Source organism: Cryptomeria japonica, chromosome 2 (genome assembly GCF_030272615.1).
Source record: "Cryptomeria japonica chromosome 2, Sugi_1.0, whole genome shotgun sequence".
NCBI classification, from domain to species: Eukaryota; Viridiplantae; Streptophyta; class Pinopsida; order Cupressales; family Cupressaceae; genus Cryptomeria; species Cryptomeria japonica.
In genome coordinates this window covers 668,686,237-668,703,097 of record NC_081406.1, presented here as the reverse complement: position 1 = coordinate 668,703,097, position 16,861 = coordinate 668,686,237, and the positions used below count along the sequence as shown (strand labels likewise).

General features: G+C 35.7%; 1 protein-coding gene across 6 annotated transcripts in view; it reads left to right on the top strand.

Annotated features, from left to right (window-relative positions):
* The window catches only part of LOC131034005 (serine/threonine-protein kinase TOR), a 158,360-nt gene that overhangs the window by 139,677 nt on the left and 1,822 nt on the right, over positions 1 to 16,861 (top strand). For all 6 annotated transcript variants that reach the window (XM_057965334.2, XM_057965335.2, XM_057965332.2 and 3 more), the window contains 6 exons: positions 1,573 to 1,656; positions 1,745 to 1,806; positions 1,942 to 2,014; positions 2,118 to 2,252; positions 2,327 to 2,497; positions 2,585 to 2,856. In XM_057965334.2, coding sequence (XP_057821317.1) covers positions 1,573 to 1,656; positions 1,745 to 1,806; positions 1,942 to 2,014; positions 2,118 to 2,252; positions 2,327 to 2,497; positions 2,585 to 2,856 — 797 coding nt within the window. The remainder of the gene's footprint in view (positions 1 to 1,572; positions 1,657 to 1,744; positions 1,807 to 1,941; positions 2,015 to 2,117; positions 2,253 to 2,326; positions 2,498 to 2,584; positions 2,857 to 16,861) is intronic.

Here is a 16,861-nt window from a genome sequence, read left to right as displayed (position 1 = left end):
ATTTGCTTTTTGATAAGATAGAGGATACAATAACGTTGATCATTTACTAAATAATCTTTTTTGAGATTTATGTTCCCTTTATTCTATATACATGCCTTTTATTTGCTTGTCAACTTGTCTTCCCATAATGTTTGACTTTGAATTACCATTTAATTTTTTGTTTGACTAACATTAGTTTTGATATTGAAAGTCTCAAACAGAGAACTCGACGTATAAGTGATAGTGGTTGCAGAGTCCACGTATGTACAATAAATTTTTTATTTTTAGTTCATAGTTGGTTACCATGCTTGCTAAATAAAGTTGAAGTCTTGGAAGTTAAAATAGGGAACTTGAATCATTTTATCTATCTGTGCTTTGGCCAATGCAATTTTTAATAAATGATCTTCAAAATTCTCTACCCACCATAATCAACACAAAGAGCTTCTACAGTATTGGTACACTTAAGTTGTATCACTTAAGTTGTATCTCTTGATGCTTCTTTTTTCCGTTTGTTTTTTATTGTCCTTGTATATTATAAATTTATAACTCCTTTTCCCAGGCCGTATCAATTGCTATTTTGAAAATCTTCAATTTGTGGGAAAAGGGATTTTATGATGTACTTGTACATTTTCCTAACATGATCAATGGATCTGAATTAATACCAGCAAAATTTGAAAATCTTGTACTTGAATTATCTTTTGCAGCTACTTTTTGTTCTTGCAGTGAAATTTGTAATTTCTTCAAACCACTCATGTAGATTGAATATGCTGTGAAGTTCGTATAATAGCAACTGAACATATATCCCTAAAAGTTATAACGAACTTGGGACTCTTCTTGACCATTCCATACTGCTTTTTAGATGAGACTTGAAGATAACATCCCTACAAAGTATAGCATGAACATGCTATAACACAATCTTTATATGCACTTTTTCAGTCTATATGGATGGCCTCTCAAATTTTCCAATTGAATCACCATCAATCATTTTATAAAATGTGAAATCTGTACAACATGGATTGTAGACAGAGAACTTTGTACAAGCAGTCATATGGTTGTGTCTGTATCTGTGGCGACTTTGTATGGTAACAACAAAATCTAGTCGTATGGTCGTGGCATTAAAGTAGTCTGTATGGTGGTAAAAACATAGAAGAAATCATAATGTACAATGGAAACAATGAAATTAGATCAGACGATGGTAGTAGGGTATATGATATATGAGTTTGTGGAGTTTGCTAGTCATATGACAATGGAGATTGACTATTTTGTAGGTTATATTACTATAAACCACTTCCATACAGATTATACAGCTACAGGTTGTACGACTAGAAGGTAGTATGACAATTTGATCTACTAATGTTATAGCTACTAGCAGTATGGTTGTTAGAAAAACATGATTGTGCAATAAGATAAACTAGAATGGTGATTGAGTGTATAGTGGCACTTGTAGAACTTTAACCTTAACATTTCGTTTTTCTTTGTCATAAAATGGATAACATGTTGGATTTTCTCATCCTTTTCCAAGTTTCTCTACAATGATACTTTAGTATGCTAACATTGTTATAACTTCAATTTAATATGCTAACTGCCATACAGGTCCTCTGGTTAAAAAGCAGAACTTCTGAAGTTTGGCTTGATCGTCGAACAAATTATACTCGCAGCTTGGCTGTTATGAGTATGGTGCGTGTTATCCTGTCATCCTTACATCCAAGTTTGTTTTGAACTTTCAAGTTAATATTTTTCGAAACATTTTCTATTGATTTTTCAGGTGGGCTATCTTTTGGGTTTAGGTGATCGACATCCTAGCAATCTTATGTTGCATCGCCTCAGGTTTCTGTCTTGCTGTGTGTTAAAACATTTGATTTGTTATTTTCTACAGTAAACGTGTTCGTATTTCTGATTATCTTTGTTTCTGAATATCTTTGTTTCTGAAGATTTGTAACTTAATTTTATAATTTGCTTCAGTGGAAAAATTATACATATTGATTTTGGAGATTGCTTTGAAGCTTCCATGAATCGAGAAAAATTTCCAGAAAAGGTATTTTGGGCATTTGAACCTCTTTGTAAAGATATTGCTTCTTGGGCATTTGCTTCGATTCAGCCTTATAGACTTCATGGCATCTTTGAATGTTTTCAAACAGGTGCCGTTCAGGTTAACTAGAATGCTTGTCAAAGCTATGGGGGTCAGCGGCATTGAAGGAAATTTTATATCAACTTGCAAAAATGTTATGCAGGTCCTTAGGTCAAATAAGGACAGTGTTATGGCAATGATGGAGGTAGTTTAACATCCATATTGATGTAAATAATGCCAGCTTGTTTTTCGGTATTAAGTTACTCTTTCTGGGTGCAGGCTTTTGTCCATGATCCTTTGATAAACTGGAGACTATTTAACATCAATGAAGTTCCTCACATGTCAAATCTTGCCAGCACACATGCTCAACCAGTAGTAAATAGTGAGGAGTCAATGCCAGCGCCACCCCATATGCATCAGCGAGGAGCTCGTGAAAGGGAACTTTTAGAGGCATGAATATCTGCTTATAATCAAGTTTATTTGTAGGTGCTTTCCTGCATATAATTGACTTGAAAACTTTAATTTGGTTATGTGCAGGCAGTAAACCACTTAGGTGATGCAAATGAAGTTCTGAATGAACGAGCTGTGGTAGTTATGACTCGTATGAGAAACAAGCTTACTGGACGGGATTTCCCATCTGGTACAACTGGGTCTGTCCCAATCAATGCAGCCTTATATTCAGTTGATCGGAGTGGTCTTGGTATTGGAGATACACGTGAAGCGGAGCCTGGATTGACAGTTAAATTCCAAGTTCAGAAGCTAATTGCACAAGCAACATTGCATGAAAATTTGTGTCAGAGTTATATTGGGTAAGTTGTTCACTATGAACGTCTGTGTAGATTATTTTCCCAGGTGTATTTATGACCATTATCATTTGATGAACAATGGCTATTGTTATTTTCGCTTATCTTTATTTCTTACTATTTGTACTTGATTAGAGTTCACAAGTAAGTAGGTTACAACATAAGGACTTCATCTCTATTAGGTGTTTACAGCATAAATCAAACAGATTATTATCTGTATGATTAGGTTTGTATATAGTAGGCCCATCTATTTTGTTAGATTTTTCAAAGAAGCTTGTCTATAGGATTTTTTTCCTAAAAATTGTTTTGGTTTGGTAAAATGTGGGTTACATAGGACACTAGCCCATAAAAGAGAGAAAAACCAAGGTAGTGGCCCAGAATAGCAGCATCTTCTGCAGGAAATATATTTGGTGAAGATTCATGAGTACAATAATATCTACAATACCACCTTACTAACAACAATACTAAAGAGAATACATAGCTCACTATGGACCCACCTGGCACATGTGTACTGCAATATGAACATATACTTTGGCTATACGTCTAGCATTCTAATTATAATAAGTGATAAACCTTCTAGCAAATCCCTTATAGCAAATCTCTTCACTGGAGACGATATACAAAACAGAGCTAGACTTCCTATGTCAAAATGGGACAAAAAGTTGAAGCCTGGCTTGCTTAGTTCAACTTCTTGATGATAAGAGCTTTCTTTCCACCTTTGTCGTAATCCCCTTCTACAACTGGGTCTTCATTTTCTCCCATTGGTGCTCTTTCTGTCTGTACGTATGGTTCTAGACCACCACCAATACCAAGTTGGTTCTGGAGCTTTCCAGAGTTATGTTGCTTCCATCTGCTGAATGTGAGAGTCTGGGGTATGCTGAACCAACTTTATGTAACATAATCAAAGAGTATTATGCTAAGCTTCTGGATTCAACTGTGTATATTTTGTTTGCATCAATGTTTCGGATCACACTCCATGATCCATCATCAGGATGAGAGAGAGCTAATGAGCTTCAAACCTTTCATTCAGGTATTACAGGACTTCTTTGAGGGTAGTGAGTTCTTCGTTCTCTGATAAGGCATCATCTTGTGGCTGTAAGCCAGCTAAAATAGCTATTTAGGCCAACCATAGATCCTTGTTGAAAATATGGGTTTTCAATTCTTGACCAATAGAGCACAATGTTTCTCTATTCTAAGATAAGAAATTTATATTACAATTGGGACCTGCCCCTTAGAATACAACTCATATATTGGAAAGAGCTATTTGTTTACTTTTCTAGAGCTTTCTACACAAAATCTGAATAAAGCTCAAGAGCTCAGACTTGATGAAACTTCACAGCCCAAAGTTTTGAATTGGATTTGAGACTCAAACAACCATTGTTCCTGTAAGGAAATTATGAGCAATAAAATACATTTCCATATAACAAAACAAGTATTCAAAATCTACAATGCAAATGAATAACAAACATAGCACAAGATGACACCACATGTACCTTTGGAAAATTCTATAAGGAAAATCCCAGCCTTTAAAAGCACTAGCACACTCAATGCATTATCTCCATGAAAGAGATTACAAAAAAATATTATTTCATATGATAAGCATTAAGCAAGTTGTGCAAAACACATTTTCCCAACATTACCCCACTTGTTGTATTATTGCAAAAGGGGTAAAAATTAAACTGAACCATCAAGGGAGAAAACACTATAGCCAACATGTACATCAAATAATCCAAATGCTCCATGTGCCCCATCAAGATGCTTACAACAATAATCAAGGTGACCACTATTTCAAACAAGAATCCTCATCCTCCATCATGCAAATGCACAAATGATAAGATCCAGTCCAAAGAGATAACACAATAACTATCACATAGAAGCATGAATCTTTCCTCAACTCAATATCCAAAGACAAACACTAAATCCGATGGTGACAATAGACTGAGTAGTTACCAAGATTTCTATCATCAATTTTGTGGAATAGAAACGACAACTAATTGTGAACACATCCATTTATCTATACCTCAAAAGAAAAGTATACTCATCATAACAGGTAGATAATATGCCATCAAAATATTCAACCCAATACATGATCACAAGTCCCTATACATACACTATCGTGCACAAAGAAGTCCTCCAAGGTAACAACACATAAATATGCAATAAATTTTTTCAAGACCTTCGACACCACAATATAATGAGAACATCCAACAAAGGACACACATACAACCTAAAACTCCGAAAGCATGGGTAATGTCAAATCTGAAATCAATCAAGACATCCAGATGTCTACCAATAGCACTGACATAGAAGGTGTTAACAATTATCATCAATATTATCTTATATCAAGGAACATCCACAATGATATGCAAACTTGCACACTAAACCAATGCAACACAAATCTACCACCTTTAATCTCCACAGCTGTCCCATGTTGCCAACATCATAATAGAAAGAGATTATAAAGAGCCTCATATTGCTAGTAAAAAACAATGAAGTACAATAGTATTAAATGACCACAAACATAGTGATCACAATGACTCTATTCAAACCTCAACTTCAATTCATGTTAACCGTGAACCTCAAAAAAGAAACACAAAATCATCTAGAGAAAACCTGCAAATCAAAACTATGTACCATGTCCTTCTACCAACACCTCTGAGTGCTGAAGTTGTGACAAGTAAGATTTCCTTCACAAAACCCGAAATTCATAGGTGTCTTATCAACATCCAATTATTCAACTCAAAGATCAAAAATATAATGTGAATCAGTAGGTCAACGAGGATGTAAGCCTCTCAAACAAAGGGAAGATAAAACCACATATACATTTTCAACACTAAGGACTAAGCATGAAACCATCCTCTACTCAAAATTATCATCATAGCAATCTCATATACAAAAGAAGACAAAGAAGAAACCATGCTAGGTAATTTTAAATAATCCCTCTTGAACTAACATCCAAAGCTCAAGATTCAGTCCATGAGAAGACAACACACAATTCTAAAAACATCTGAAATCAAGGTGGGCAGTACCCTACAATTCATTCATTGCTGAGAGGATAATAGTGGAGAACGAGATTGCTCCTCCAAGATACACCAAGCGACAATTACTCTCTCCAAGAACAATCATCTCAGTAGGTCCATGTTGAACTCATGTCCAATCCAAGTAGGCTCGCCAATCTTCCTCCCAGAACCTCATCAAAGAGTAATTGTCTCAACACACAATTTCCATGAACAAGAGATCTTGAGCCTCACCCAAATCTAAAACAAGTGTACAATTGTTCATCTCATGTCAACCGAACTCCAATGCAACACCACAATAACTAGAAGCGCACAAGAAAAATGATCACAACACTCATCAATAAGATTACCGCAAACTGCCAAAGATCCAACTCTAGAATCAGGAACTCTCCGTGATGTCATGATCTACGTCTCCTCAAAATATCTTATGCCTCAAATGAACATATTTTCTCCTAAAAGCATTTATATCAAGCCAAAATTTTAATGCACAATCAAGAGTCCATCATGGCACAATACCATCCATCCTGTAAACAAGGATCATTTGTCAAACTAACAAATTATAATCGATACCTCAACCAAAGACTCCAAGAGCCCTCCATGGTAACAAGATGTTAGAATCTCCAAATCACATGAAAATGACCATCTCTTCTGAATAGAACTCAATATGTCCAAGAACTTCCATTGCATACAACAAATGGAATCTAAGAGCTCCTCCATGAAATCAACAACCACTATAGAAGATTATCCATTTCCAAGTGTTGAATCCGCATCATTGGCGAAAATTCCATTGAAATGTTATATCAAGCTACAAATGACATCATGATAACCATCTTCTAAATAGAGATCACCAATGGTCCACAGATACTCAATACAACACCAATAGCTCTAGAGGATAATGTAGAACCAAGATCTCCAAACCAAGAAAGATAAATCATCACCTGCAATTAGGAATCGATCCAACACCATCAGCAATGCATCTGTATAAACAGCTATGTTGCGCCAAAGCTCAAGTGTACAAGGAACCTCCTTAACACCATGATCACCACCCAGAAGTCTCTCATGTTGTTGGATTCATCTAAGTCAAATATCATCTCTCTCTACTTCATAATGACAACCAAACCAATGAACTAGGTGACAAACCAGGCCAACCAAATAGAATTTGTATTCATATTGAAATATCTATTGGTATAGATGGCTCACATCTAAGTTTTCTGTGCAACCTATAAGTATAGGCAACCTACAAGATTCCATAAATCATAGATCTCACGATGCAATGTAGAAATCCAACATTGCATCAGTAACCATGTTAAATAGCAACAGGAATAGATAGACATGTAAATTATACCACGTCTCAAACACCAAATCACCTCTAGATTTGATTTGCCAAAAACCCAAAAAGTACCACAATCAAGGAATCCTCAAATAACTCAAACACAAATGTACTTGAATAAATGACATTAATATTTCCAAACCTTATCTATTGAGAACAGCTCAGAAATTTATATTTATCACTTATAAGAAGTCCAAAATTGGATATTGTGGATACAGGATATGACCTATCGAAACAAGAAAAAAAGAAAAGAAAAACTGGCTTCCTACTAGCATTTTCTATCCAAAACAGAAATGTTTTGAAAAATTATTGATACCACAACAGAGTACTTAGAAAGAGCTTTTTGTTGACTATAAAATGCAAAAAGTTGACTCTCTAGGTGATTGGGCATTCTTTTGGCAACGTTATCAATGGTAGTGGTGGGTGAGTGGAATAAACAAGGGGCATCACTTGGTAGAGGTGATGAGCCGATTGAGCAGCAAGGGGGTGAAGGTTGGGCTATGCAACCTTCAATAGCCTGATGTGCCACTTATGGCAATGAGGCTGTAGGTATGCATTTTAGCCCTTGTGGGCTGTGTATGACTACCTACTGGGCCATGTGATCAGGGGCCATGGTCAATAATCCCATTGCTTTTTTGACATCAACTTTGCAATCACTAAGATTACCATACCTTGTTTGCTCCATAAACACTTTTAAATTATTTATTTGACGACTCCATGCTTGACATAACCTACAAAGTATTCCTTGCATATTTATCGAGTGTACTCTATTGTAGACCTATAAATTGATTCTCATATGGTCTCACGGATCCCATATGATTGTACAACCATTAACAATCAATTATTTCTTAATGGCCTGAAAAATGGCAAAAAGACTGATGAATCCAAAATATATCATTTTTTATATCTATCCATTAGTTTTTGTGTCTGTTAGATTTAATGGTGAGCTGGTTTTTCCTAAGATTTCACCCACAAAAACTCATTTCCAAAGCCCTCTCCAAAATAGTCCAAACAAAAAAACTTGCCAAATCTCCATCAAACATTAGATTTGCAACAACTCTAGTTTGCAAGCAAACCTGTAACCTAAGTCACTGCGTTCGAATTCGAGTTCGAGTTCGGCAACTATAAAATTCGGATGAAATTCGGCAAGGACAAAAAATTCGACACTAATTTGGCTTATATAAACTATTATTTTTAAATATATGTAATATTTTTTATTTAATATGAATAAAAAAAAAAATTATTATTGTTTTTAAATAGATTAATTTTTTTTATTTATACTAAATAAAAATAATAAAAGAATAAATAAATCTAAATCTATTCAATATTAATAAGTATTTAAATTTAATATGAAACCTTTAATCTGTTTAATATCAATAAGTAATTTAATACAACATAAATTTAATATGGAATCATAAGTTAAGGAAAAAAAAACCTAAGAAGCAAAACTAAAATTGATACGAAATTTTATGCTGAACGCATAGTCGTGATGAATTGCGGGGAAAGAGCAGCGGCTCACACCCACAAAGCACGAAAGTGCGTCAATGACAGTCTGCGGGGCACGAACAATGCCCATATTCAGTCAATGGCAATCTGCAAGGCATGAGCGGGCTACTTAAGTCGACGGACAAACAACATAAAACCTCAACTTAAATGGCGGTCTGCTGTGCGCTGTGCAGGGAGTAGTCGGCAATGAGCGCAGGTGGTGACCTTCAAACCTCTACGAAATGCATCAAAACCTCGGTGAAAATACCCAAAAAAATTGCTAACCTTTATGTCATGCGAATTTTAGATGAGTTTTGACGAATTTTATTAATTGTTCATAGGTTCGCCGAATTTCGAACTTGAAGCCGAAAATTCGGCGAACACGGTGACTTAGCCTGTAACCATGAAAATGCCTTTATTCTTTTCATAGAAGACGATAGATTCAATTATGCACAAGATTCTACTCATACCAAGGGTTAACAGTACTAGGGAGATCTCATCCTGCAACTTGACAACTTGGCTTTGATAGAAAATGAAAAGAAATTTGCAGCAATAATATACCTTTTCACATAACTCTTTGAGAGAAAAATATGTAAAGCAATTATTCATAATTCATAATGCAAAAGAATAATTGACATACCACAAGATAACACTAGATGTATGCTAGTAAAGCACTCTTATGGGAAAATACTAGCCTCCAAAAGCACACCCAAACTCAGTGTATTTTCTGCATGACCAAGATTACAATACACTAGTAGAGTCTCCATACAAGGCTTCTAAATCATGAATGTCACAAATCATACTCCATGAACAGAAAATGAGACTCTTGTAACCACACATTTCCAATCTTTGCTTCCTCTCTTGACATATGCAACCTACAAGAGATGCCCAATCTAACTTTAGCCAACAAGCCAAATGTTATGACAACCAACCTAATCAACTACTCATGTGGTTGCTTTCATAAAAATAAGTTTGCACAAAACACAAATGGTATTGAATAGACCTTGAGCTCACAAAGCCATGTCCTAATTTTTTTCTTTTTGTACTATGTTTTTGTGTCATCAAATATTTTCTAAATATTATATACAACATACAACTACAAGGTGTGTCCAAGAATGTCTAACCCATGTGATGTAGGCATCCCTAGATTCCCTAGGTGGACCCCAAATAAATATTAATTAACTTTTTAAGCATTGTGCAAGAGGCACGTCACCTTTTCCCAATAGTTTTGTGGGGGGCCATCCCACCCAAAAGCGAAAACCACATATTTTAGGGATGGGGATGATAGGATGGGTATTAAATACCTCCCAAGCATCCAATTGGTGCTACCTTTATGGGTGGCCATCATTGGATCATGGTTGAAAAACTTTGCGAGTCTTTAAAAGACTCGCGAGCCCTAGTTGGCTGCGAGTCACTCACGCATATACTTGGCAACGAGTTTTACCCTAAAATCGCGGTGATTTTTTATCAAAAAATCTCCCAAAATCACTAAAAACAGTTTAAAAACTCAGCCCTTTTCAATGATGTGAGCCTTCTTTCTGACATGCGACTGCTAGCTCAGGCATGTAATGTCCCTACTAGTTAGAGATCATCAACCTGCAAAATAGATTGTTAGAATACAACAAACATATATATATATATATATATATATATAAATGGAAGTAATCTAATTGCAATCTAACTTTAATATTAAATTAAAATATCATAATTTTCATCTAATAAGAAGGATACGAATGCCATACAAAAGTATGTCCTTAGGCATCCGTGAGGCTCGCCCTCTTGGAACCCTTTGGTTCCAAGCCCTTCAGGAAATCGAAATTGAGTTCAAATCCTGTCTTGGGTGTAACCTCTTACACCCAAGCCCTTCAAGGAAGACCCTTGTCTATTCCTTGCCTTGGTGATGCCTTCATCATCCAAGTCCTCAGAGGGGACAGGCCAGATCCGTCTCTTCTTGGTTGAGTTTAATCAACCAAGCCATACATATGCATATCAATTTTCAGTACATGTACTGCCCTGGGGATTATCATAATCCCTTCCTTAGACTACAGGAGTTCCCTCCCTATAGCCCCCAATATGTGATTTCCTTTATAATACATTGGTAATTTAATATTACTTCATTTTGTACTTCACACATATATTCCTAATGTGTTCCTTATGTATATATTCAATATTCCTTACCATCATTTACCTATGCATTACCTTCTTATTAATTTCCATTTACCCTATCTATTTTAACATAATCATACCTTAGGGTGTGGATCAATATATTAATTCCTTATATTTATTAACATGCATAAATGACAGCGTCTACCTATTCATTACCTATTTTCCATTATACACCTTATATCCTAGTGAACATTCTATACATTGATTATGTTCATTACAAAATAAATAATATTATAAAAAATAAATATCATGAACTTACTTGCAGATGCTCCCTTCCTACCTCTGCGTCCTCTTTCATCCTCCTCGATCCCTGCAATTTAATTGGGTTAAATACCCGTGGAGGGGAGTAGACGTGTCCCTCCATGGGGCACCCTCCCGTGAGAAAGGTGGTGACGGCTCGCAGCCTAAGCTGCGGCTACCGTCACACCATTTCCCTTCAAAGGAAGGGGTGTGACGGTAGACGCAGCCTAGGCTGCGTTTCCCGTTCCACTGCTTCCCGCGGGGGTGGTGTTTAAGTATAAAACACCCTTTTTTTTAATTAAATGAATTAATATTTTAATAAATATTTAAGTGAAATTCATTTTTATATTTTAATAATCATTTTATTTATTAAGTGAATTAATCTATGTAATATTAATAATCACTTAATTTTAAATGAATTAAATCCTATTTAATCTATTTAATAATTACTTAATTTATTAAATCTATTAATATTGTTAATGATTTGTTAATATTGTTTTAATAATTGATTTTGTCTTTTATTTAAGAATAATGCCTTACATCATGTGGAGCGGTGGGGATATCACAGGGCACGACCTTCTTCACGCGACTGATAGGTATTCTACCATTTTTGTCAGTTGAAAAAATGCAAACAAATGGTTTACATCGGGTTTTCAAGAGCATTGCAAAGCACGACAACGATTGCGCGACTCCAGGGCAAGACGGTTCCCTCTTGGATTTCATTTACCAATAATATTTTGAATTTCCTTTATGCTTTGATCGATATCCATACCCAATCTTTGATAAAATGATGTATAAAATTTTAAATTGATTGATAAGTGGCTTTGTTTTAAAATTAAAAAATAAAAAGAATTATAAACTATTAAGTATAAATATTAGACATTAGGAATTATTAATTTTTTAAAATATATTAAAAATAAATATTAATCATAATTTAAATCATATTCTATTAATATATGTTAAATGTTTATTCCAAATAAAAATTAAAATAAGTAAATTTAAAGATACATTAGCAATTATTAATTTTTTTAAAATATATTAAAAATAAAAATTATTATAATTTAAATCATATTCGATATTATATGTTAAATGTTTATTCCAATAAATATTAAAATAAGTAAGTTTAAAGATATTAGTTTTATATAAATGTGTGTTTTAAAGAATATTTTAAAGAAAATGTGTTTTCAAAAGTTCCCTTAAAGTTGTTGAGTTATTGCCGAGTTTTTCCCCGAGTTTTTGTGAGTCCCAAATTTTTAGATTTTTGGGGGGTTGCCGAGTCATTGCCGAGTCTAAGTTTTTCAACTATGATTAGGGTAGCTTTGCAGTACAAAGGAATTTAAGAGTTGGTATAGAATGTTTAATGCAATGCAAGATTTGGCTGAAGATTGTAGCCACCCTAGAACTAGAAACTTACATGAAAGTAGAAGCAAAATCGGATTTGAGAGAATAATAGCATTTTATCAAACGATGCAGATGATAGATTATTTGCAATTAATTGACTAGATTGAGATTACAAAGGGAACTCCTTGGTTATATAGACCAAGGTGAGACTTAGGATTACATAAGTTATTACATGTGTCTTAATCTTATGACTTGAGACAAAGTTATAATTATCCTGTGTCTACCCTAAGTAAACTTAATTAACAAGTGTGAATAGAAATGTAATGTCCCCATTTTCAAGTTCCCTTATAGTGCAGTGATTGTTGACTTTTTGGTTTTGTGTCAGAGTGTTCAAAGGGGTAATTTGATGTTACCGGTGAGCTCAAATTGTTTAGAGTAGTTATATGACACTTTCAAATGTTATTTCTGGCTTTTGGTTTGGGCTCCAAGATTCTTAGAGGGAGCGTCTATTTTTAGTAAGTCATCCAGTCAGGTCCATTTTTATCATCTTTCATCATCGAAATCACTCCTACGTAGTCAGATTTCAATTCTAATGTATTTTGACCATTGTCGCTAATTGGGTGCATTATTGAGCTATATTTAACTATTTTCACTAAGGTTGCTTTTTTAAAATTAAATTTATTTATTAGACACCTTGGTGTTATAGCTCGTTGGAAAGAGGATGGAAAGTTTTAAATGATGGCATGCTTACAAGTGACCTTAAGTGCTGAAAATGTTATAAAAGTAAATTAAATCACTTTTAGGAGTTAAAGGCTTAATAAATTAATTAAGTGATTTTAAAAGGGAGTTTCGAGAGGGTTCCCTAAAGGGATTATAAAAAGAGGAATTTAGAGCTCATTAGGTATGTTGAATTTATTATTTCTAATATTTCTCTCTTAGAAAACCCTGTAGGTTTTTTTGATTTGGGTTTGGTTCAACTCAGGCTTTGTGAGGATGAAAACCCTTGCAAGTAACATCTTCTACGTTGGTGAAAGATCCAATCTGGAGAATTACTTGGTGATTTCACATAGAGATCACAACTTGACTTCATCGTGAAAGATTTCAGTTGTATTTAGTCTTGAAGGAGCAGGTTAAAAGAATTATTTGCAGATTTATTTCCTTTATTTGCGTGACCACAGAGGAAGGTGGTGCTTGGGATTTAAAGAGGTTTCCATTGCTGTTTGGAGGCATTTAGGGTCTGCACTACTGTTTATATCCATTTCATGACCTTTCTAGTTCAACACTGAATTTACATTACTCGGAGCACCATCGGACATACCTCAATATTACCTTCTTGTCATCAACACTGAATTTAAGCTCCATTGTTTGAAAATTCTGAGAATATTTTCCTAGGGAATGTAACCATTGTATGCCCAAGATAGCATTAGTATCCTCCAAGTCCATCACATGGAAATCATCTGTAACATTGTAATTACCCAGTGTAACGCTCAACTAAGGTACCTTCTAGAAACATGCAATATTGAGTCCATTTGCTTCGATGACTTTAAAACCCTCAAAATCCTTAGTGTATGCCCCTCTTAGCTACCAATGCAGAGTCTTTGAAATTGTGAGTAGCCCTACTATCTACTTACACTGTCACCCTTTGTCCCTACAACTTTGAAAGAATTGAATCTGGGTGTACCAGATTAAGTGGCAATAGTTCCACCCTTACGTCCTTAGGTGACTGATCCTCATCTCTCAATTGCTGAACATCAGAATCATTGTGCTCACTGCCTTGTATGTGTTCTGGCTTCTCTTCTTCTGCATTGTCAGGTACCACTGCAATATAATGCACCTTACCCTTACCAAGACATCTGTGACTTGGTTCCCAAGGCTCCTTATAGATGAAACATAATTTCTTCTTATGCAACTCATTACGAGGCTCATCATCTAATTTGTCTTTCTTAGACCACTCCTTGTGAAAAGGCTTTTTACCCTTATCCTTTTGAGATAAGAATCCTTTTGAACTGAAATTCATTATTGGCCGTTTGAGATTCCATGTCTCTAGCCTTAATCTCTTCTTGTAGAGTGTTTGGATTGAGAGCCTTTATCCATCCTCTCAAAGGGTCTGACAATCCATGCATACAAAACTTTCTGTTTATACATGCCAAAAAATCTACATTTTATCTTACGAAGGGAGCTTTACCTTTACTTCAAAATTCAGAAGGAAACTATCTTTGGTTTACCCAATTGTTGATTAACTAGTTAAGTCTTGTTTAGTAGAGTCGTGTTTTTATTTTTTATTTTTTAAGAAAAAGACAGAATCTGTTAACCAACAACTTGGACAACCTTTATCAGCATTACTGTGAGGTTGCCTTTGATGACATTCACAATATTCGCTAGTTGCACGAAGATGATAAAGTTATTAAAACTTATGTTACCCTGAGTGTCCGGGATGGGGGGACAGGGGGATGAGGAAACAGGTTTGCGGGATGGATTTTTTTCACCATTTTTGGGGTGGGGGACAGCTATATAAAAAATAGGGAAAATTTAGAATATATAGGGAAATTTCAAATATTCATATGATAACATTGATAAATCATTCATCATATACATTAGAGAAACGGGACTCGCCCGGACTCGCTCAAACTCGGCGAGTCCGAGTACGAGTCATGCTCAGTGAGTCCTAGGGACTCGGACTCGGACTCGTCCAAGTCTGGGGAGTAAACTCGCCAGACTCGCCGAGTTGGCGAGTTTGGCTCAAAATCGCCAAACTCGGCGAGTCCTGAGCTCCAGACTCGGCTACTGGCTGGGTTAATAAAATGACAAAAAAAAACATTTTAAAAAGTTTTTTTTAAAAGTAATAAGTCTTTTTGGAAGAGTCAGGAGCGAAATTTGACATTTTGGTCTCTCCGTCAGGATTATTTTATGGAATATAACATTTAAGTATAATAAGGAAATGTCACTTATACTTTAAGTTATATTCCATATATACTGTCAGGATGTTTGAGAGTGGTTTCGAGCCTCCAGGAGTTATATTGCAAAATCTAGAGTTTGGAGGATTCTTCAGTTTTCCAGACTTAGTCAAATTTCAGGATCAGGACATTCCAGACTTAGCCAAAATTCAGGGCATTTGAAGATCAGGATGACATTCCAGACTTTATCACTCACCAACTTGACCTAGCTCGGACCTTCAAGAATGATACTCACTCACCAAGCAAGACCCAATTAGCAACAAGAGCAAAACCAGGCCCTAAGGAAGACTCTCAAAGAAACCCTAATTCAGACTTGTAATAAGTTTTTTTGGCCTCGCGGGGTGCTGCCCCTCGACCTCGCCCTGTATCGCGACAAGGAGCGCGCAAGGGGCGCTGCCCCTTGACCCCACCTTGGGGGCGCTGCCCCCAAACCCTCGTCGAAAAATATGGGGGGAAACTACGTCGATAGAAGTAGAGAAAATTTAACCTCCGAGTCTGACACTGATTGGATCGACCAGGTAGATATAGAGGTTGAGACTGTAGCCATGGCAGAGGAGGAGCGGAGAGCACAAGCACAGACAGGAGATTCAGAGGCAGATAGTGACACGGATGTTCCTGATGTTGGTGAGCATGGCATGGTGTCACAGGGAGCGGCTATGGCAGTCGAACCATCTAGGACCTACCTTAGACGCCTTCGCAAGGGGTCGGGGCCGGAGGGTGCAGGCTCCTCTGAGCCATAGACTTGTACTTGTATTTACCTTTGGTATTTGTATGAAACATTTGATGATGATCATATGATGACATGGATTTTTTATTCCATGAGTTTTGTAATATTGTATACATTTGACAATATTTATATATCTATGTTTGTTATTTTCTTCAGCTACAATTTGCGTTTATGCTTATGTGATTGATGTATACTTGTGTATGTAATCAAATGAGCCGAGTTTGATGATGTTATTGTGTCTTTAAGGTGTATTCAATAAAGGGTGTCTGAAACAAGTTTTAAATATTTAAAAATCTCTAAATTTCTTGAGTTTTTCACTGTCCCAAGTCCAGCCGAGTCTGGAGCCGAGTCTGACGCCGAGTCCCGAGTCCGAGTCCGAGTCGGCCTTGCCGAGTCCGAGCCGAGTCCGAGTCCCGTTTCTTTGATTATACATAGCAATTGAGTTGAATTGAGAGTCCAAATGAGAGTTGAAATTCAAAAAATTCATATACGTGATGTAATGTAATATTTAATACATGAGGCAGCCCCTGCTGTCCCCAGGACGTTTCCATTTCCGGGACGCCTGATTTTTCCCAGGAAACGCGTCCCTGGGTAACACTGATTAAAACTCACTTCTATTAATACTTTATCTTCTAATAAGATATAGCAGTCAAACATTTGAATTTGCAAATACACTTTTGATATAGAAGCAAAGAAGCTAAAGTGGAAAGGATAATTATTCACCACCTGCAATTAAATATTGTAGATTATC